The sequence below is a fragment of the Neofelis nebulosa genome, chromosome 4 (genome assembly GCF_028018385.1).
Source record: "Neofelis nebulosa isolate mNeoNeb1 chromosome 4, mNeoNeb1.pri, whole genome shotgun sequence".
In the NCBI taxonomy this organism is placed as follows: domain Eukaryota; kingdom Metazoa; phylum Chordata; class Mammalia; order Carnivora; family Felidae; genus Neofelis; species Neofelis nebulosa.
Window position 1 is genome coordinate 65,583,634 of NC_080785.1, and position 24,046 is coordinate 65,607,679.

At 36.4% G+C, this 24,046-nt stretch overlaps 1 protein-coding gene and 1 pseudogene across 6 annotated transcripts in view; both read right to left on the bottom strand.

Annotated features, from left to right (window-relative positions):
* PHF14 (PHD finger protein 14) overlaps positions 1–18,937 on the bottom strand; it is a 214,800-nt gene extending 195,863 nt beyond the window's left edge. For 4 of the 6 annotated variants that reach the window (XR_009260448.1, XM_058724983.1, XM_058724984.1 and 1 more), the window contains exons 1-4: positions 18,454–18,935; positions 17,851–17,961; positions 9,399–10,195; positions 2,388–2,532 (exon numbers count right to left, since the gene is read on the bottom strand). Coding sequence is in view for 5 of the 6 variants with exons in the window: in XM_058724983.1 (XP_058580966.1) it covers positions 2,388–2,532; positions 9,399–10,195; positions 17,851–17,961; position 18,454 (1,054 nt within the window). In the remaining variant the exon portion in view is untranslated. Of the gene's footprint in view, positions 1–2,387; positions 2,533–9,398; positions 10,196–17,850; positions 17,962–18,453 lie in introns of all 6 variants that reach the window. The other 2 variants (XM_058724985.1, XM_058724986.1) reach the window with 2 other exon arrangements.
* Positions 18,938–21,314: 2,377 nt separating this feature from the next.
* Positions 21,315–22,202, bottom strand: LOC131508415 (small ribosomal subunit protein uS3-like; annotated as a pseudogene).
* Positions 22,203–24,046: the final 1,844 nt, after the last annotated feature.

Consider the following 24,046-nt stretch of genomic DNA (forward strand, 5'->3'; position numbering starts at 1 on the left):
ACCTGGTTTAATTCCACCACTCGCAAGCTTGTTCACTTAGTTCCTGCCATTATATAAACACTCCAACCATGTTCCCTCTTCAAGATCTTTACACTTGCTACTGCTTCTTTCTAGGGCGCTCTTTTCCCAAATAGTTGCATGACTTGCTTCCTTACATCCATCAGGTCACTGCTCAAATATCACCTTATCAGAGAGGATTTTCCATTTCACCTTTTGTAAACGCAAACTTCCACCTGCCCGTTAACCACCCCCATCCACAGCATTTCCAATACTCCTTGTCCTGCTTTATTTTTGTCCATAGTCCAGACTACCACCTGATATATATTTATTTTTTAGTTCTTCATTGCCTGTCTCTCTTTCTAGACATTAAGCTTCAATGTTTATATTACATGCCTAAAACCTATAGAATGCAAGCATATAGAAGATAATAAACATTATTAAAAAAATAAGTGAATGAGTAATAGTAATAGGAAACATTTCCATAGTTGAGACTTGGCAGCAAGGAAGGGAAGCTTCATATGAAGGCAAGAGAACTGGCCACAGAAGCACAAACCCTGCAGGTCCCATAGGCCCAGACGAATACCAGAACTATTTGGGAGGAGGGCTGTAATATCAAAAGAGCAGGTAAAGGCAAGGCCACAGAAAAACTGCTCTGTGGTTGTCATGGCCCGATAGAAAAAAATCAGCTGACAAGACGAAATAACAACTTTACCACAGAGAAACTTGGAAGACACTGTCTCAACCAATTGATCAAAGTAACATCACCAATAACTGGAAAAATAAATATTCTATGCTTCTTAATATGATACAATGAGAACACAACTCCTGTGGCATTCTTGCCAAAAGCATGTCACCTGAATCTAACCATAAGAAAAGATAAAAAAAAAAATAGTATTAAGGACATTCTATAGAAGAACTGGCCTGTATTCTTCAAAAATGCCAATGGCAGGAAACACAAGGACTCAAAAATGTTCTAGATTAAAGATGACCAAATAGGCATAATGACTGAATGCAATGCATAATCCTAGATTTTATTTTGCTCTGACATTATTGGGATGACTGGCAAAATATGAATACCGTCAGTAGATTACATAGAGTTCAATCAATGCTGAGTTCCTGACTTTGATAATTACATGGTTATAATTATATGGTAAGAAAATGCTCTTGTTAAGAAGTACACACTGAGGTATTTAGGGGTAGAAGGGGACATTATCTCCACGGTTTATCCTCCTAGAGTTCAAAACAAAATTGCTACAGGACAGAAGATAAAATAGCAAAATATTACCATGTGGGAAATCTGAGTGAAGAATATATAGGAATTCTTTGTAGTACTCATAACTTTTCTGTAAGTCAGAAATTATGTCAAAATAAAAAAAAAATAAGTGAAAAAACAAATACATTAAAGAAAAAGGTTCAAAAATAAAATGGGAAAAAATATTCTCAATATATTATAGTTAGTCACTCTTAGCTCAAATCTTAAAAAATAATCTCTAGAGGTGCCTGGGGACTCTTGATCTCAGTTCAGGTCAGGACCTCACAGTTCTTGAGACTGAACCCTGCACTGGGCTCTGTGCTACAGTGGGGAGCCTGCTTGGCTGCTTGGGGTTCTCTCTTTCCCCCGCTCTCTGCCCCTCACCTGCTCGTGCTCTCGCCCTCTCTCTCTCAAAATAAATAAACTTAAAAAAAAAAAAAAAGACAATCTCTATAAATACTGGTTTAAAATTGAAAATTATAACCAGGAAAGAAGAAACTATGTATCACTAGACTTAGAATGTAACTTTTTATTTTTTTTTAATTTTTTTTTTAATTTTTTTTTGAGACAGAGAGAGACAGAGCATGAATGGGGGAGGCGCAGAGAGAGAGGGAGACACAGAATCGGAAGCAGACTCCATGCTCTGAGCAGTCAGCACAGAGCCCGACGCGGGGCTCGAACTCACGGACCACGAGATCATGACCTGAGCTGAAGTCGGACGCTTAACCAACTGAGCCACCCAGGCGTCCCAGAATGTTAAATAACATTCTCCCAGACTAACATACTAGACTTTTTCCTGTATTTAAACAGACTTTTTTTCTGTATCTAAATTTCATGTAAAAACTAGAAATAAATGCCATGAATGAAAATATTGTAACACTGACCTTCAAATAAATGTTATGATTTCCATATAATATTTCTATTTCAATCATTTAAAAACACATTTTTAAATTAACATAATCTGAAAAATAACACCCTCATACATTGAGGATTTGAGATGTCGCTTCAATTGAAACACCATGAAAGACTGTAGAAGAACTTTAGAACAGTACAAATGCAAAAGACCTGATTTTACTCATTTAAATTCAGTGTCAATTAGCTGTTTCGACAAGGAGACAAAACAAAACAAAATTACCTTCATGGACCGTAATGCCACAATTGTCACACTGAATTATTTCATCAGCATCCTCGCTATTATCTCCAAGACAAACACAGCAAATCAGAATGTGGTCCATTTTTTGAGAACTCCAGTTTTGACTCTTCTCAAGAATCAGCGAGTCCTAATATTAAAATATATCAGAAAAATCACGTTTAAATTAAAAGATAATTTCAATAAATAAAATTCCCACTTAAAGTTATTTTATGGATTTCTAAAATTATGCTGCATTCTCCATTCTTTTAGTAATTTCAAAGCATATTACACTTGAAAACCCATCTCTTTGTCAAATGACCCTCAAAGCACCCTCTAATTTTTCATTTTCTCTACAAGTCCCATATTCTCTCTCCTTTAAGAAATGAAAAAGCAAGCATGCAACTCTTCATCTGCTTTGCCATTCCAGATTATAGTCTGACCCCTTAAACTAGGAGAAAGGAAAAATTAACTCACATGTAATTATTAACCGTACAATGGGTTTAAAAAATATAACACAGTGTTCCTATACTTTGGAAGCTTATACTCTTACCTTAAGGGAGACAAGACACACATATGTTAAACAGGAAAAAAAATCAATTCAAGATAACATATAAGCAAATATGTATGTGATGGCATAGTTACAGACTCTACACTCCTTAACTGCTGAGGAATTCAGAAGTTCCAGGGTCATCAAATTACTGGATGACAGATCCAAGAGAGCCTGCATAGACATATCTGTGTATACAGAGACAGAAAACTATCTAAAAAGGATCCAGATTGTCTAGTTGCTAAAGAGTGAGAGTACTCTAGTAGGTTCGTGTCAAGAAAGATCTAGTGTAAACTAACAAAGATATGGAGCTAATTATAATATAAAAGGAGGAAGACATAATAAATATAAAGATAAAATTAAAGAAGAAGAGTTTACCTGTCTAATTTAAACTGCATTACAGATTTAAACTTTAAATGGTTAACAAGACAATGATTCTTATCATATATCACCAGATTGGACATTGTATAAGACAACACTTGAGTCTATGTATTTTAAAAACCTAACCATGTTTTTTCATATTCCTTTAAACCAATAACCACAGATAACATTCAGTCATCATTTCACAGCAATTGTAAATGACATTTGTATGATACTTCAATGTCACAATCAGTAACATTTTTTTTCAATTCTGTGTTATACATCTAAATTGCAACTGATCTTTAAAACAAATCAGAAATGAAGGAAAAGTCAACAAGGAGGCAGTGTCACTTCTCTTGAGAATCTTACTACTTTAAAATTGGGGGCACTTGTCGATTGAGCATCCAACTCCTGGTTTCTGCTCAGGTCACGACCTCATGGTTTCATGAGTTCAAACCCCACATCTCTGCTTGGGATGCTCTATCTCCTTGCTCGCTGCCTCTGCCCCTTACTCAAGCTCACTCTCTTTCCCTCTCTCTCTTTCTGTCTCAAAATAAATAAACTTAAGAAAACTGTGTATTTTGTTCCTCCTTGTTACAAAGCCAAAGCAGTTTGAGGGCTTTGGACATGAGTAGGAAATACTTCCTAAAAAGAAAACTCACGTTTTATAGTAGTTTGGTACATTGAAAAAAACAAAAATCTACCCAGATTCTCGCTCCATCAGCCACACTTCCAATGTAACAGCACTTGACTTAAAGCCCAATGTTCTTGGCTTTCATTCTCAGTTCCTACTTAATAACTGTTGAACCTCGAAGCTGTAGTTTTCTTATCTGTAAAGTGGTATCACAAAAATAATACCTACCTGATGAAATTGTTGTGAAAATTAGCAAGATAACTGTATGGCAACAATGTTCCCAAGACATACGAGGTACTCAATAAGTGTTCATTCTCATTCTCCTTTCCTATTTCTTATAGGTGGTTCAAGAACAGGAATATGAGCTGACCATTTATTACACTGAGGAAACTTCCTTGGAATCCCCCAAAATGTTGTAAGCTTCAGTGAGCACTGCTACTTTAAATATTTTCCTATGGTGTCCAAAAAAGACTTTTTCCCCAAAATACCACATCTAGGTTAAAAAAATCATAGACGAGAAAAAGATCTAGACAATAACCAGAAACCGGAGTTTGATGATTGACAGTATTGGTGCTGCCAATACTTCTCTGGTGGAATTACAACAACTAATGAGCCCTTGAAAAAAGGTTTACCCATGTGGGAAACAAGTAAATTAGCACTAATAGGTAGCTCTAATTCCATTATTTTCCTATTTTTCCATTTTGCTCAGAAAAAAAAAAAAAACAGTAAATGTTTCAATTGTGTATCTATACCAAATTCTCTCCACACATATTATCATTTAGAGGCAGAGAAATCAAAATTAACTGGTATTTCTGGCCCCCTGACCCCCATCATTTGAGACCCTTACCAGAAATGTATTGCAAAGAGAAGAGTAATGAAGGGGAACTGGAGCCCTACCAAATGATTGACAGATAATGCTTCAGTGGGAAAATCTAAGCAACACATTCTCTTCAAAAATTATGCTCCACGTTGTCGTTAATACATCAAACATGGGTTGAGAACACTTGTGATCAAATAAAAAGCAAATTTAGTATTAATTTTTATCGGCATACTTCTGAAGATGTGTATCATTTTTCAAGTTTCTGGACAAAATAGTTAGGCTCAAGTTTTTACCAAAAAATATATCTTTTGAAAATATGATTTTTACATAAAAATAGTAATTGGGAAGTAGGTTTGGAATGGCACAAGAGTATCACCTAGGATGTAACTTTAATATTATAGAATAATGGAATCTAATGGTAATTAAGAATGGGGCACTGTAGTAATAATTCAATGACTATTTATAGTAAATTATGTCATTTACCCTTGGGATTTAAAGTTTACACCTAAAATGGTAATACTGCCCAATGTTCTCGATGGGTTCTAAAATATGTTTAGTGTTCATTTATATATGTATTCCACATAGATGCTTATAAATAATATATACAAGATAAATTCTATCTAAGTTTTATGTGTTTAATATAAGGGAATTCCAGGGGCACCTGGGTGGCTCAGTCAGTTAAGCATCCGACTTTGGCTCAGGTCATGATCTCACGGTTTGTGGGTTTGAGTGCCGCGTCAGGCTCTGTGCTGATGGCTCAGAGCCTGGAGCCTGCTTCAGATTCTGTGTCTCCCTCTCTCTCTGCCCCTCCCCTGCTTGTGCTCTGTCTCTCAAAAATAAATAAATGTTAAAAAAAAAAATTTTTTAAGGGAATTCCAGCACACTTCATGTAAAACTAGAATTAATAGAATCTTGTTCTCAAGATGAGAAAAAAAAATAGTATACCAAAGAGTTTGAGCAATAGGTCTTCCCCTAAGTTTTTTAAGGAAGTTAAATCCTCAAGAATCTCAAATAAAATACAATATTACAAACTGTCTTTTTAGGTTTTAAAGCAGTTTGCTTTATATTGAAATGTGTAAAAAGGCACTTAATATTTAATAAGTCAGAAGCCCCAAACAGAAGAAGCTCTTTATAAATTTTGGCCAAATTTTTAATTACCAAAGTCAGATGACAATTGCCATTTCTTCACATCCATTTAACATCTAATCTAATCCATTTAACATAAGAGTATTTTATAAAAAGAAACCAAAAAACTTTCACCTGAAAATTTCTATTGAAATATGATATGATTTTCTATCAAATATTAATTCTCAACCAAAGCTCTCACTTCAAAGTCCTAAAAATGGGAACCATTCTCTGAAAATGCTACACACCCATCACCAAGATTTACTTCAGAAAACCAAAAAGCAACATAATATAAATTAATCTCAAAAGCATCAAGATAAAAGTCTGAAGAAGACATATAACCATATTCCAAGGGGATTATTTAAACCACGCCAAGTTCAAAAATGTCATAATGTTATAGGCAAAGGCAAGTGCCCGTATGTAAAATTGCAGGTTTACCAAATGCCCAGGTGTAAAACGTTAGTTCTCAAAGTGTGGTCTGTGGGATACTGTTTCATAGGGTCCAGAAGAGAAAGGTTATTTTCATAACAATACAAAAGTTATTTGCCTTTTTCACTTTCTCTCATGGTTATATAATGTAGTCTTCCAGAACTACATAACATGGGATAGGGTCATCAATCTGACAACTGGTGTGCTTCTGCATGTCTTATTTTTTGAAATTTCTGAGTTTTAATTTGAAATGGTAAATAACAAAATATATAACCTACATTGGGGTCCTCAATGATTTTCTAAGAGCATAAAGGGGTTCTGAGACAAAAAACAGTTTGAAAACCACTGTTCTAGAGTATTTCAAGGCCTATGGCAAAGGCATGTTAAGGCTTTTAGAGTCAATAGTAAGGGGCACAGGGGTGACTCAGTCAGTTAAGCACCCGACTCTTTGGTTTCAGCTCAGTCGTGATCTCATGTTTCATGAGATCAAGCCCCAGGTCAGGCTCTGTGCCCAGAGTGCAGAGTCTGCTCAGGATTCTCACTCTCCCTCTCTCTCTGCCCCTCTCTGTTCACACTCTCTCTCTCAAAATAAATAAATAAACATTAAAAAGAAGAGTCAGTAGTTATAAAAGGTCTCCAGCCCCCCCCCAATCAAATTCCCCTAAAAAAAACTTTAACATTATTAAAGTTTCTGGGCATCATTTACAGGATGTCCAACATCAATTCCCTACAAAAGTACTTAACATAGCAGCTAAGAAAGTTTGCTGCTTATAAACTAAATATATCTCTACTACAAAGTAGTATTTGAATACTTAAAATAAAAGCAGAGAAAAATTAAACTTCTGAATATAATCAAATATATATGTATTAACTAATAGATACTTGCCAAGGTATCACTACCTAAAATAACCAGGAAGATTGAGATACAAACAATGGCCATAGGCAAAGAATCACCTTTAGTCATTTTTACAAAATCAAGAGCACATAAACATGAAATTCAGAAATATAAAATAATAATCTCCATTGATTAGTTTTTATTAATTTTTTTTATCTAACTTGAGTAACATTTAAATAGAAATAGAATTATCAAAAATTACTGAAGAGTCTTGGGGAAAAATAGTCACCAAGCTTTCAGGTAGAATATTATCAAGGGAAAACTAACTTTCTATCAGTTCTTCTACATCTCTGCAGGGGGTAGAGCAAAAGGAAAATTAACATAAATTAACACAAGAGAAATTAATTTAGCTACTATAAGCAATTCTTGACAATTTTATTGAGGCACATTTCCAAGAAATACTCTGGAATCTCATTTCTTTGGGACTTAATCTAAATATATAAAGTCCCATTATTTAAAGTCTCTTCTGGTAGGAAAAAAAAAAAACCTAAAATAGTACATGTGGCCTTCCAATGTACCATAAAGGACAGTCTACAACCTCTTAAGCAATATGTTATATATTGCAGATTATTAACAAGTAGATAATGTATACATTCTATGTGGCAAATTTCTAAACATATGCTGGTATTTTCCACACTTACCATAAATCTAACTCTGCCTCTATCGTGAGCCAGCCTACTTTTGTGAACGTCAGACTAATAAAAATGAAGTAAGAAAGTGATGCTGCCAAAGGTAAACTTACTAACTTGAGAGAGACTGAGTACTAAATACTATAAAATAAACTGGGTAAAGCCTAAATCAAATCAAATCAAAAAATACACTGGATAAAGCCTAAATCAAATCTGAACAACTGAATTTTCCATATTTCTATTTCCCTAAATTGGCACTGGGAATATGGAACTGTTTGTGCTATAGCATTGTAAATATCATATTCCAAATGACAATTTTCCATTAACTAAATATAAGAATTAGGACAGCACTGGAGGCAGGCAACATTCTTCACATGAAAGTGGATAGCCTAGAAGTTTGCCAATGTTTATAATTTAAAATATAAACTATTTCATCACTACCAGCATATAACCCACTCAGAGCCTGTTACTTAGTATTCTGGTAAGAAAAATTACCAAGTTTTTAAATGGAACTTACTTAAAATAGGTAATCACTGCTACGAAAAACTTTTAAGTAGAAGTAATGTAAAAGAATAAAGTATACAAGGAAATTCTCCCTACCAGTTTACCCTATTTCAATGATATGAAGAAAAAAAAAAAAGTGCTTGCTAAAGAAGTGAATTTTCATGACAATAAACACATTAACAGAAATGACAGACTTAATTATAGTTCTACATGTTGATGTAACAGGTACATCTACATGTAAGACGACAACTCAATCTTTCTTTTGAAGAAAAACATATACATAAACACACAGACAAAGAGACATAGATGTGTTTGACTGAAGAGTCTTGAATGTTGCATCTTGGGCCCAATGGATAAACCTAACTTTCGGTAGTAGAACTTCAAGTGGAAGGAGTCATTACTGTAGTTTTATAACAGAAATGTTTGTTTTATGACAGGAATGTTTGATTTTTCTTTTTCATTTCTTTGCAGACAGAACTTATTCACTAAATATACGTATACATATACTCCCTACATCTAAAGCAAAGACTTGGTGACTATTCAGATGATGAGTGTTACAACTGGTAAAGGAAGTAACCTTAAAGTGAGTCTCTAAAAGTCTGAGGCAATCATTAAGCTGTTTGTTGTCCTACTCTAGAGTATTCTAGAAGTCTAAATTTTCATGTGGATACAGGATATAACTAAGTTGAAATAAAGGTGACCTTTGTTTCCATAATTCACTGAGCACCGTTCAGCAGTCCTATGAACAATGGGATGAGAGAATAGAAAGGGGAAAGGAAAACTACCATTTCCCTAGTCTATGGGTATAAAAATATTTCTCTAACTATATAGACTGCAAGCTCCTTGAGGACGGTGATTGTGAGCTCCTTGAGGACGGTGACAAATAGTAGATACTCAATAAAGGCTGGCTGACCAAATGAATAAATGTTACAGTTAAGGTGCTCATTCACTCCCACAGCTGTCTATAAATAGGATTTCAAGGAAGCTACTTAATATAACGAGCAGAATGGTTTAGAGAAGAATTCCCTTTTCCCCAGACAGACAGATATCATAAAAATTGGGTTGATCTACCTCATTACTCTTGCTTTGAGATAGTGTCAGGCTATCATTGGTCAGTTCCTCATCATCAGCACTGTTTCTGCTAAGAACTTTACTCTTCTTCTTCTTGCAACCCCCTTCACTGGCAGGGCTGCTGTGATCTTCATCATTGCCTTCATCATTATCATCCTCATCACTTCCACTTCCCTCATCTTCATCATCCTCATTGTCTCCATCACTTCCTTCTTTCTGAGATGCAGATCTTCCCTTTCTCTTTACTACAGTAGGTCGCCAATCATTGTCATCTTCACTGTCATAGTCATCCATATCATTCAGCTCTTCCATGGATACAAAATCCAAAAGCGGTCGATTTCGACGAAGGTTCCACTTTTTTGGCTCACTGACTTGTTCCTCTGTAGTGGTGGTTGTAGTGGGGACTGATGGAGATGTGTTAACAGCAGGAGGACTTGTGGCTGGTGTGGTAGAAGCAGCAGAAGCAGCCACATTATCAGATACTGTCGCTTTTTCTTTCTCCTCTCTTTCCTTCTCTTTCTCTTTTTCTTTCTCCTTCTCTTTTTCCTTGTCTTTCTCTTTCTCCTTTTTCTTTCTAGGTCTTTCTCCATTCTCTTCTTCCTCCTTCTTTTCCATTTTAATTAACTGTTTTTCTGAGGACAGTATTTCTTCCTCTGCAGAATTTTTAAGTTGTTCTTCTTTTACTTTAATATCTTCATTCAGTTCTTCTTCTAAAATATTTTCTTCAGAATCACTACAGGAACCTTCTCCACTGTCCTTTGAAGGATCTTCACTTCCATTACCACTCCCTTCAGAATCTGTTGAAAATATGAGAAAAAAAAACCACACATATGTATATACATACACACACACACACACAACGCTGACACAAATGAAACCACCAAAATTTGTGAGCAACTTGCAAAACAATATAAACAAAGTTAAGTCAAAGAATGGTAGACATTCCCAACCTGATTAAATAAATCAATGAAGTTAGTATAATGGTTTTAATTCAATATAGCACTAATGAAGATGAATATATGTAACTCTAAATTAAAACATGCTTTAAAAAGCAGAGCACTATTTTGTGTCATATAGCTCATGCTATATTTGGTACCCTAGAAACAGTTTTTTTCCCCTAAAAGTAAAGGTGTTTCTTTTTAAATTGGGCACTTAATTTTAACTTAATTATATAATACAGATCAAATTCTTCTTCTCTTCCATCTTCCTTTCATAAACTGTATGAACCTACAAGTGTTGAGTCACATTCAGAACAAGAAAAATCTGTCCCAAAAAACTTGGTTTCATTTATTTCACTCTTTACCCAGCAAAAATGAGCACAGGTATTTATGACCGTCAACATCCCTAACATATCAGTCAATTTTATGAGTACCAAGTTCACAGGTGAAAAGAGACAATAGCACTAGCACAGTTAATAGAAGTTGCAAGAGCTGTTATCAATTTTCCTGCTTATTAGGATACCTTTCCTATCAGTAAGAGCCACCTAAACTTTCGAAAATTCTAGGCAGTAACTACAATAGCCCCAGAATGAAAGAAATTAATAATTTTTTAAAAAGAGAATCTATCTTGGAAATGAGCAACCACAGTAGTCACTAGAAAGATAGGCTGAGAATATTAAAGAATTCATGCAGGACTTCAAGCTTTCTGGCAAGTTTCTTCCACTCCTGACGAGGGCAGGCCAGGCTGTCTTAGACCAACACTACCCAGTAACCTTCAAATCCTCTTTATACCTAATCAAATTAATAAAAATCTAAAATAAAGGAAAGGAGAAAAAAGGAAAGGAACAGGAAGAAATAAGAAACAACCAGTCATAATCAGGTCATGGTCAACACCATCAGTAAAATCTGTAGAGTGATAAATTTTTTGAGCATATAACCAAGAAAAGGGTAATAAAAATGGTGGAAAAAAGTCTATGTTTCCACACCATTTTAATTTCTGTTAACCAGCCTTAGCCACTATAATTAACTGGGCATTAAAAGAAAGAAAGTTGTAATTAGTATCAAGTATCTAAAATATCCTAGGAATACTTTACAAATGATTTAAAAAATCCTGCAAGTTAAATCACATAAAAAATAAAGACTAACATAGAATAGACACTGGCTGACCCTACAAAATAATTGTCAATCTCAAGATGACCATGCAGGAACCCAAGACTTATTCAAAACTGTTGCAGGTGGGGGGAGGAACCTCTCTAAATAATCTTACATAGAACACAATGGCAGTACCATGTAGGTAAACAATCCCTTAGGTGAAACTTTTGGAGCCAGATGTCTTTCAAAATTTTGACTTTTTTCAGATTTTAGAAGGGTAACATGGTGTATACACAATATATTACACTAAAATCTCCAGTGAGGTCTGTGGCACTATCCTATAATGAAACACATATCTGCATTAAAAAGTATGATAAGTACGATAAGGCAACACTACAAATAAACTATCAGTTCCAATTAGGTTTTACCATGAAACAAGTGTGTACCAAACTTAAGAAACATTTTTGGATTTGTGAGCTTCCTGAATTTCAAAAATAAAGAATATCACCCACAACTAGGTAACTTGTTTTCAGTCCAGCAGTTCTGCAAATTGTTAAGAAAATTGTGATTTTTTTTTTAACACCACTCATAATTAAACCCAACCTACCATGAAACACTACTTATGGTAAAATAATTTCTAGATATTTTTAAATAAAGATCTAATAAATAATAAGCAGAATTAACTAAACACTTCTAAGTCAAAAAAGAGTCTTTGTGCATACTGACTACAGAAAATTGGAACATCTTGCAAGCAATGCCATAATTAAGAGAGATGGCCCCCATTAACAGAGATACTTTTTATAAATACCTAAAAAGCATTCCTAATAATTTTTACCAATAAAAACAACAACAGTAAACAAAAGTAAGATTAACTGGGGCACAAACGTGGGTACCTAATCAAAACTGAGACCAATCTAGGGGCAGCTGGTTGGCTCAGTCGGTTAAGCATCTGACTTCAGCTCAGGTCAGGATCTCACCCTTCATGAGTTCAAGCCCCACGTTGGGCTCTGCACTGACAGCTCAGAGCCTGGAGCCTGCTTCAGATTCTGTGTCTTCCTCTCTCTCTGCCCCTCCCCTGCTCTCACTCTGTCTACCTCTGGTAGACAAATAAATATTAAAAATAATGTTTATAAATAAACATTAAAAAATTAAAAAAAAAAAAAAAAAGCTGAGACCAATCCAACTTTGTTATTGCTTGGTAAATTTTACAAAATGTTAAAAATTTTTATGATTTTGTTTTGGTTGTTGTTGTTCCCAATGCCAATCATTTATTTTTAAATGTATAGGGAAATTGATACTCTTTGATTCTCTTTTTGTTTTATAATCATGTCTGAATAGAAAGCAATTTGAAAAAAGATTTAAATGCTTTACATATGTTAACATATTATTAGATGAATCTGAAATTTTTCCACAAATCCAAAACCTAGTAGCTTACCCAACCCTTCATTCTCCAAATACAATACATTATTCATACTCCAACTGCAGGCATCAGGATTATATCAAATTTTATCTTTCTTTGATTTCTGAAAAATAACTTCTTCACATATGATTAGTCATCACTTCTTTTTGGTACATATGCACTTGAGGGATGGAGATAAACAATATTTAGTTACAAACATAGCTTGACAAAAATAACAATGAGAAAATCAGAGTCTTTGTCTATAATTATATTTTTGTAGGCTGCAAAGAAAAATTTCCTATTATTACAAATTCAAACAATGACTCTGTCAAGTTCCAAATCCATCACTCTTACATCTTTTTTTTTTAAAGGTAATAATAGACTAGAGAAATAAGTCAGATACATCACGTAAGTCAGATACTTAGCATTAGAAGCAATTCTAACTCTTCAATAAATTTATTTTTTTTTTTAGGAAAAAAGCTTTAAAATTGAAATCCCTCTTTTCTATTCAGTTAAGTAAAAAGTAACCTTTCTCAAATACACAACATAGCAAACTCTCTTGAAACAATAGCTATTTGACAGTTAAGCAATTTTTTACAGACACAGATTTTAAAAAACAACTTTCAAGAATTCTTTCACAATATTCAATGCTTAAGTTCTCCCCATGATAAATATTAAACAATAAAATTGGTATGATTTGACTCAGTTTTATTTTAGCTTTGCCATGTAAAGAATCATCTTTGTTCATCAACCTTAATTAACTATTCCCTTCATTGATCTAATGCAATAGCGATTAGCATTTATAAATATACACAATACAGAATAGACAGATCACCAGTCTACAGGTTATTCAGTTATCTCCTTGAAGCCATTTTTGACTAATCCTGTACATCCTTCTTAAAAAGTCAACTAGTCAACCAACACAACTCCTCTTCTATTCATTATCTGTGTCATTTAACATTTTTTGGGTAAATTTAGACCAGTGGTTCTCAAGTAAGAACAATTTGAATTCTGTCCCTCAGAGAACATTTTGCAAAGACTAGAGGCAATGGATGAATAGTCACCATGACAGACAGGGGTGCTCATGGCAGTGGAAGGAAGGAGATACTACAGGCATTTAGTAAGTAGAAAACAGATGCTGCTAAACATCCTACAATAAACATGACAAGCCTCCATTACAAAGAGTTATGTAACAAAAATGCTAATAGTGCCAAGATTGAGAAACCCTAGTCCAGCAATATAAAGCCTCAATTTAACCTCATTATATTTTCCCAAGCACATCTCTTTTATTCTTTTACTCAATCCAGATCCCCAATCCCCTGGACATTTTCCAGGCTCCACACTTCTAATATTTAAGGTTTCCCTCACCTAGGCTGCTTCTCCTTCAGTTTCTAGTTCAACTCATCTCCTCAATGAATTGTTCTAGATAAAGTAGTCCTATCTCCTTGACTTAAACTACACAAGTAATCAATCATGCCTTGCATTGTTATTTTACTAATTTAATTATTCTAATATCATCACTCTTCTTTGTGAAATCACCATAATATCCAGCAAAGTGCTTTTAAACAAAACTAAAGATCAATATACATATCTTGACCAATTAGCCTAAATTAGATTAAGTGCAAAATACTACCAAAGCAAAGTAGCAGCCTGACCCTTCAGGTAAATTATTTTCTGGCAACTTGTCCTAACTAAACTAACTATGGCCCAAGATCTAAAGTTAATCATCCTACCTTGGCCAGTGTGTTAGTGGAAACAACACTGCTATTTTGTTTTATTTAGAAGGAATACAAGCACTCATCTTCAAAAACATTCCACTTATACATCAGATTACTAAATGTAATCTCTCCTAACCCCAATCCTAGGATCAAGTCTCAAATATAACCAGTCTAACTAGGTTAAATGATAAAACTGCCAATAATCTAAAATGGTAATTTTATGTGGTTCAGTTTAACATGTCTACATATGGTTCTTCTGGTGGTTATCACCATAATTCTAATGTTTTAAAACTTATTAATTTTACAATTTATTTACTGACTGCCCTCAACCAAAAATGAGAAATTTAGCTCTAATGTGACTCTTGATCTTGGGGTCGTGAGTTTGAGCCCCATGTTGGATGTATAGATTACTTAAAAACAAAGTATTTAAAAAAAAGAAATTCAGCTCTAATTTCACATTAAAGAAAAAACAAAAGATGATCTATTTTCAGTTTGTACTTTTCTAAAGGACTTATGGCCATTAACATTACTTGCCAATCTTATTGGTAGGTCATTTTTTGATCAATATTTACCTTTTTGTATTTTATCACTGAGAACTACATGAATAAAATTATGTTTACCTGAAAAGGTATTGAATATAATCTTTCAGAATTGTCTATATTCTCAAAGCCAAACAGAAATATGAAGTTTTTTAGCCAGAATTTCTGAATTCAAAATGAAGAGCAAAAGAAATTGATGCACAGAATCCCATTAATAAAAATGGAGGCCAACCAATCTAATCATTTTAATATTAAGTTCTAAGGGAGTCAGTAGTTCATTCACCAAGTCATTTCTAGACATTGCTTTTAAAAGCTTTGACCAGACAGATGGTAAGCTATTTCTCCACCTCAGTTTCATCTACTCATACATAGGATTGGGATCCCACAACTCTAACACGACTGAAAACCAACGAAGAATCTATGTCTTATTTCTTGTAAGAGTTCAACTACCTCAGGCAAAGAAAGGATACAAACAGGAAACACTAGTAATCTAGAGTAAGCCACCACCTCAGCTATGGGGGACACGAATGCACCTTAACCAAAAATGGAAAATAAGATTCAATTGCTATTAACCACTTTAAACAAAATCATTTTCTACTATAATCTCCTTTACAATAGCATAAGAACTGCACAGGGGCCAAAGAAGTAAATCACAAATAGAACAGACTAGGTATGATACAAGAGGGAACAGAATGTGTATATATTTTTAGTGTTTTTAAGAGATTTTTAAAAAAATTATCAGCCTAACAACTCATCCTCCCGTTTTTCACACATAAGTGATAATTCCCATCAACTCTGATTAAGATTTACAAGATCAGGGGCGCCTGGGTGGCTCAGTCGGTTAGGCGGCCGACTTTGGTTCAGGTCATGATCTTGCGGTCCGTGAGTTCTAGCTCCGCATCGGGCTCTGTGCTGACAGCTCAGAGCCTGGAGCCTGCTTCATATTCTGTGTTTCCCTCTCTCTGACCCTCCCCTGTTCATGCTCTGTCTCTCCCTGTCTCAAAAATAAATAAAAATGTTAAAAAAAAAAAAAAAAAAAGATTTACAAGATCAGGAATCTATACTTAGCTTGATACCAAAAATTATCTTGAGAAAGTAGTTTGTATCATTAGATTGTTTTAACCTTTGTAAAGACAAGTGATAGTGATACCTGAAATGACTACATCTCAATAAAACAAAAAAACCTACCAAGTGAGGATTTATTGTCACAGAAACAATTATGGAACACTTAAAGATTTGGCTTTAGAGTTTTTTCATAATTGGTGTTCAAATAACTCATAACTTCTGAGACCCAACGGCTGTTGTCACAGTTAACAACCTTGACCAAAACTACACTCTAACCAAAAATATTCTTATCTACCAAGGTTCTCACCAAGAGAACATAAATAGTTTTGGATTTTACCTCCCGTCCCTTTTTTTCCCCTTCTTTGTAAGGACCAAACATCAGTGAATTGACTAAATGAGAAAGAAAGTAGCTGAGAAGCAAAGATTAAAAAGCAAGATAAACTTAACTTTTGATTGTTGGGAGTGACCTCAATTAGTCATAACATCCAGGTAGCTTCAGTTTAAAATCACATCTATTTACTTTTAGGATCAAAGCAGTGAAAAGATTATTAAATTTTGGAGTCAAAATATATCCATTATGGCCTAAGTGACCTCATGCAAGTTCTTTGAATTCAGGCCTGTTTTCTGTAAAATAGTATCTCCTTCATTAAGTTATTATAAAAGTTAAATGAGATTATGGAAATAAAATGTTCTCAGTAAATAACAATGCAAATTCTCCTTGCTGATGCTATTGAAAGTAATATCAGAAACACAACACAACCTAATTTCATCTCCTACCATCCCGAGCAGGAGAAAAAAGAAAAAGAAAAACCAGAGGAAAGGAGAGAGAAAGGACTAAGTATAGAAAGCTCTCCGGAAGAATATATTAAAAGTACTAAAGGAATGAAATTGAAAAGGCTTTAACTTCTCATTTTATTTAAATCTCCAATATAAGGGGACAGATTTAAAATAATTTTTATTGTTCGTGTGTATTAGTATTTTTCACATAAAATAAACACAATTTGTATGCATTTCTCAGATTCCTGCAATTAAAACTATATACATGAAGCACAATAAACAGAAGATACCATGGAAAACCATATTTTTCTGTTTTCCATTTAGTATGTGAATATATGACCTTTTTAAAAAGTTTACTGTTTTTAGAATCACAAAGTATAATGAGCAAACATGTATCTTTATACTTCAGAGTTGTTTGGAAGGCCCAATCCACAAGGTCCAACACCTACCACGAAGTACAACTTTTCACACTGGCTAATTTTATTCTGGTAAGGGAGCTAACAGACAAACAGCAAAACTCCCCTCAGAGGGTGTCAAGTGATTTGAAAAGAACCCTGCTCATGGGCTGTATATGGCTCACGATACTCCCAGGGTATTTATTGATTTCGCAATACTTCTCGATTTTTTTCCCCTCTATCCAAAAAATAAGCATAAATACATTTTTGAGTAAAGAGTAGAGAAAATGCTTTCGAATCAATGGAATAAGTTTTTTTCTGCCTGCTAATTATCTGAGTATCAACATAAACAGAAGCAACGGCAGGTTCTAGTAAAAGAACCTTAGGGAAATCACATGGACAAAATAAATGAAGTTTATGCGCTTTAACTTTAAATTGGCACTTAAATCAAAACCGATTTTTAATAGGCTCTGAAAATAAGCCCAATTCCAGGAAGCTGAGAAAAGGGAAGTGAGAAGGAAGCATTTACCTGAGGCATCTCCAACTTTAAAATCACTGTCATCTGAACTATCATAATCGAGAGCTTCTAGCAGAGAAGCTGCCAAAGGCTTCACCTGCCTCCTCTTGGAGCTGCGATCCACTGTTAAGAGAAAAGCATTACATCGTCATTAATAATCACACCAAGGACAGAAGACACCTGTGATGCTGAGGGAAGACACAGATGACCTCGTGCAGGGAATCTTTGTCTAATTCAGTTCTCAGCAAATGGTGTAAGAAGCCCGCGGTGGGTACGCGGGCTGGGGAGGGCTGGGCAGCAACACCTACAGCTCCAGCCTGGGGTACGGCAAAGGCGAACCCAGGCCGGCCAAAAGCGAAGCTGACCCTCTTGCACATTGTTATGTTTCTGCCACTTGTTCGTAATCCCTCACTTAGATATGGTAACAGTCAATACAAAGAAACCGCAAAGCCCAGGTAATAAAAGAAGCCTTGTTCATTCCCGTGTACGTGGAAGGTCCAAAAAAGGTCCAGTTTCCCGCAGGAATCTGCCACCCCCACCCTGCTCCCACAGGCCCTGACTTCTAGAAGGGCTGAAATGCACCTTTCTCCCGCCGGAGGCCTCCGACACACTTACTAAGGAATCCGTGAGGTGGTCGTTTGGAGGAGACCTAGGGAGAGGCTTCGAGAGCCCAGGCAGCGCCGAGGTCGGGACTGATACCGCGGCAACAAATCCGAAAGATGCTACTTAAAATCGGTGCAGCCACCGGACCCGGGCGCCTCTAGAGCGGCCCCGGTCCCCTCCCGCCCCCCACCCCGCCCCCTAGTCCTCGCCGAACCGGCCCCTGCAGCTCGCGCCCCTTCCCACGGCTCCCCTGTCAGAGGCGCCCTCAGGCCCCAGCAGCCCCGGGCAGTAAATTTCCTCCGTCAAAACTGTTAGAAAAAAAATAAAAGAAAAGAAAGAAAAACTTTATTAGCCTGCACCAGATGCAACAAAAGACCCAGAATTCGCAAAGTCCGAGGCCGTTTGCCTGAGACAATAGAGAAAGCAACGACCCGGATACAGCTCTGAAGAGAAGGAAGTGAAAATACACGGCAAAGCACGGCCCTAAAAGCAGCCACAGACGTGAACGCATGCGCCGAACTTGCCGCCGCTCTCCTTGCCTCTCTCTGTCTCTATCTCTCGCTCTCCCTCCCCAACCCCCCGCCCCGTGGGAGGAGGGGCCTAACAGAGCCGAGCAAGAACCGAGAGGAAACCGATACGAGCCGAGTAGTGACGAGAGGGAGCCGAGAGCCCTCCCGGACCCTGCGCGGCTCTTCCCACACAAATCCCTGAGGTTTCACCCCCAGCCCAAATCCTTGGGAGGCAATTTTTGTTTCTGGCTTTTGTCGTGTAAGGAGTTACTCAGAGTACACTGGACGTAAAAAGAGACGTTGCTAACTTAAGTTACTACTAAAGAAACGTAAATAATACCGAGAGCCACACTCTACCTACTGCTTCTGTAAATTGCATCGCTTTAAATATCTTGGAACTTGAGAAAATTTTATTTTCCCTAAGAGGGAAGTGAGGTGTGAGAATTGTATTAGACTTTGCTGCCTTGAAAATCACAAATGTAACAAGGGGGGAAAAGCATTGATTTAGTTATATTAATATTACAACGAGTGTACTGTGGACAGTTATTTTCACATAAATAGTTTAATTTTACTAAGAGAAAGAATACATCTAGCGGGAAATATTCCATTTCACAAGTATATCATGTATTACCTAGGGATGTGTGTCCATATGAACGTGACATAATGCCTTGAATCTGCCTAGGGAATTTATTTTTTGAGACGAATTTTTAAACCCATAAGAACAGCTCAACATGTACAAACGGATTTGGTATTTCTTCAACAGTTTCAAATGCCATATTACATACAGGTTAAATACTTTTTAAATGATACTAAAATGTTAGAATCTGAATAGTATTAATAATTTTCAAAGGTTATATATCAAGGGCAGAGAAAGATTTGGATGAAGTTAAATTCAGTTCATTAGTTTATTCCACACATAAACATGGAGTGGCTGTGTTTGTAACATGGGGAAGCAAATGTGTAGGAGTCAAATCATTAGTAGTGGAACTTACTCTTTAAAGAAACATGTTGAATTATTTTGTAAACTGGAATTGAATTTTATAATATTAAACTTGAAAAAAAAATTGTATTCACTATAAAGACGTGTAATTTATGGTATGATTACATAGGGGCTGGACCTTCTACAAGACAGTTGTCTTTTGTCTTCCAGAACTTAACTCCCTGTGTATGGTGAGAAAGGCTACCAGGGGAAAAGTACACATGCTAAAAGGAGAGAAAGCACTCAGGGAAGGCTTCCTGGAGTAAGTTATAGATCCAAACATAGCCTGAACTGGCCTGAGAAAGGGAGAAAAGGAGATGGAGGTGTTCCAGACCAAGGAAAAGTCAAACGCAAATGTGAGGGCTAGGAAAGCATGGCTAGTTAAATTTACCAAAAGCTGGACTACTTCTAATACCCCAGGACATTCCACCATAACAGTAGTTGTACAAATTGTATTGCAACCTCATCTTTCTGTGTTGCTCATCCCCGCTAAAAGTGGTAAACTTGTCCAATCTCTAAGAATCTCTTGTGCCCTGCCCCAAACTACCACGGCTATGTGCCCCCTCAAATGTTTCCACAGTGGCTTTACAAACTAAATTTGAAAATTTTAAAACCTACAAAGTAATCCCTCTTCCTTTTCAAGGATCATTTATGCACTTCCTTGTCTAAAATGGAAATTACCCTGCAGCCCTCTCAGCTGGAGGCCACTCAGCCTCCCACACTTCATTTTCTCCAGATCCAGAGGTAGCATTGTATCCTTCATATTCCCCATTGGCCTTCAGACCTGTTACTTCTCGAGTTAAAGCCTAGGAACTTAATTATTTATACCAGCTCTACTCTGGGAACTTAATTTCCATTCTACTTCAAACATCAACCATACGGAGGTGCCTGGATGGCTCAGTCAGTTAAGTGTCTGACTCTAGGTTTCAGCTCAGGTCATGTCTCAAGGTTCATGATATTGAGCCCTGCATCGGGCTCTATGCTGACAGCTTGGAGCCTGCTTAGGACTCTCTCTCTCTCTCTCTCGTCCCTCTCTCTCTCTCTCTGTCTCTCTCTTCCTCTCTCCCTCTCTCTCTGCCTCTCCCTCACTTGTAGTTGCATGCTTTGTAAATAAATAAATAAATAAATAAATAAATAAATAAATAAATAATGTTTATTTTATAATACGTTACTTTATAAAAAAATAAGGATTGTTTTAACTCTGAAGTTAGAAAACCAAACATTCCACTCTCTAACAACCTCCTAGATTCATTGGGAGGAATTATGCTGAATTATCTAAGAAGGGAAAGACACTCCAAAAGCTAGCATTCAAGTTTCTATAAGAGGAATTCCAAGAAATAGATTGTCGGGGTTTTTTTTTGGTTTTTTTTTTTCTTTTTCAAAGATTTTATTAAAGGTCTTTACAGAGCAAAATCCAGATTCCAGATCCACCTGCCAAGAAAACCTTGTTATGCTGTGGGTACTATCTGCAGCATGGCAGGCCTTTCTGGCCTCCCACCCTTTTGTTCTGAGACGCGGGTGGTAGGCAGTATCTCATCTTTGGGTTCTACAATGCTCACATGATCAGGCAGGGGCTCCTTAGGGCCAGCTTCTTAGGGCCAATCTCACCATCTGGGTCCCAAGGAATCATGAACTTCACTTTGATACCCAGTATACCCTGTCTGAGCAGCACATAGTACACAGCAGTGTCAATGTAGTAGTTAACAGGATCCCCACTGTGAATCATTAGGCCATCCACAAACATCATGGATTTAGCCCTATGTCCTTCAAGTGTCCCAGACACTACGACCTCACAGCCTTTGGCCCCAGTCTTCATGATGAACCACAGCACACCATAGCAGGCCCTCTGCACAGCAAGGCCTCCTAGTAATGTGTGAAGCAGTGACTGCCTGGACACTGGGACACAGATCTCTTGCGGCCTGACCTTTTCAGCATAAAGCTCTACACTGCCCTCAGGGAAATCAAACCTCTTCTGAACCAAAGGGGTCAATTCCCAGATCCACCAGCACTTCTCACCAGAAACACTCTGAGTCCTGATGGCCAAGGACAATGATTTCTGTCCTGGTTAATGTAACTCAGACCTCAACCCCAGAGTAGCCATGTTCAGCCAGCTCCTGAGTGAGAAACTCATTCAGTTCAGCTTTAAAGATGCCATCTGCCATAGACTTCCTCTTCTTGGAAATGTGCATCACCATCTTGCCACCGTGCACTGCTGATAGAAATAGATTTTCTGAATAAAAAATATAAACACATTCATATTTAATAAACAATGCTTAATTGCTCTCTAAAAACAGGCTGTAATATATATTACCACCAGGAGTGCATAAGAATTCTTTCCAAACCCCCTGACAATTGAGTATCAGCAATCTTTTTTTCAGTTTTTATTTTAGGTTTTTTTAAATGTTTTATTATTTATTTTTGAGAGAGAGAGAGAGAGACAGAGACAGAGCTTGAGGAGGGGAGGGCAGAAAGAAAGGGAGACACAAGATCTGAAGCAGGCTCCAGGCTCTGAGCTGTCAGCACAGAGCCCAAGATGGGGGCTCGAACTCATGAACTGTGAGATCATGACCTGAGCCAAAGTTGGAAGCTTAACCGACTGAGCCACCCAGGCACCCCTAACTTTTTATTTTTAAGTAATTTTAGATTTATGAAAGAATGCAACAATAATACTGAGTTTGTGTATACTTCTCATCCTGTTTCCACTAATGTCAACATCTTGCATCACCATGTTATATATCTATAAAACTAAGAAATTAACATTAGTACAATGTTATTAATTAAACTGCAAAATGTATTTGGATTTTACTAGCGTGGACTACTAATGTCCTCTTTTGTTCCAAGATCCCACCCAGAGGACCATACTACTTTATTTTTTAAGTTTATTTATTTATTTGGGAGTGGGAGCTTGAGCAGGGGAGGGGGCAGAGAGAGAGAGAAAGAGAGACAGAGAAGTCCAAGCAAGCTTCATGCTGTCAAGCACAGAGCCCAACTTGGGGCTACATCTCATGAACCATGAGATCATGACCTGAGCCAAAATCAAGAGTTGGATGCTTAACCAACTGAGCCACCCAGGTTCTCCACATTGCACTTAAATTAGCAATCTTTTTAACCTGTGCAACCCATGTGATAAAAGAAAAAAAAAAAGGACAAGGAAGAAAAGGAGAGAAACAGAGAAAGAAAAAAAATTTAAATAGCAAATTGCTTTTTGATTTGCATTAATAAATGTGAAAGAAACTGTTACTTGTTTTCCAATACCTATTAACCTTTCTTCAAAAATAAAAGCCCCAAATTTTGACCAGACACAAGTTTTTCAAGAATAGATACTACATTACCTAACTTTCTCAAAGTTATATGTGGTTACATAATTAAGTTCTGCCAATGGGATGCTAGCAGAAAAGGTATGTGCAACTTCCAGGAAATTACATGAAATAAATTATTTCTTCTTTTCATGTCTTCTTTTTTTTCTTGCCTAATTTTAGGGCTGAATAGAACCTCCAGTACACTGTTGAATAAAGGTAGTGAGGGTGTGGGGCACCTGGGTGGTTCAGTCAGTTAAGCGTCTAACTTCAGCTCAGGTCATGATCTCACGGTTCACGGGTTTGAGCCCTGCATCGGGCTCTGTGCTGACAACTCAGAGCCTGGAGCCTACTTCAGATTCTGTGTCTCCCTCTGTCTCTACCCCTCCCCTGCTCAGGCTCTGTCTGTCTCTCTCTCTCTCAAAAATAAACATCAAAAAAAATTTTTTTTAATTAGTGAGAGTGCACTTCTGTGTCTTGTTCTTGATCTTAGGAAGAAAGCTTTTAGTCTTTCACTATTGAGTCTGATGTTAGCTGTGGGTTTTCATAGATGCCCTTTATCACATGGAAGAACTTCTTTTCTGTTACTAGTTTACTGATTGTTTTCATTTTGAAAGAGTTTTGAGTTTTTTTAATGCTTTCTCTGTATCTATTGAAACGATCATGTGTTTTTGTACTTTTGTAATTTTATCAGTATGGCATAGTACATTGATTGATTTTCATATGTGGAACCAACCTTACATTACTGGCATAAATTCCATTTAGTCATGGTGTATATGTTACTGGATTCAGTTTTGCTAGTATTTTGTTGAGTATTTTTG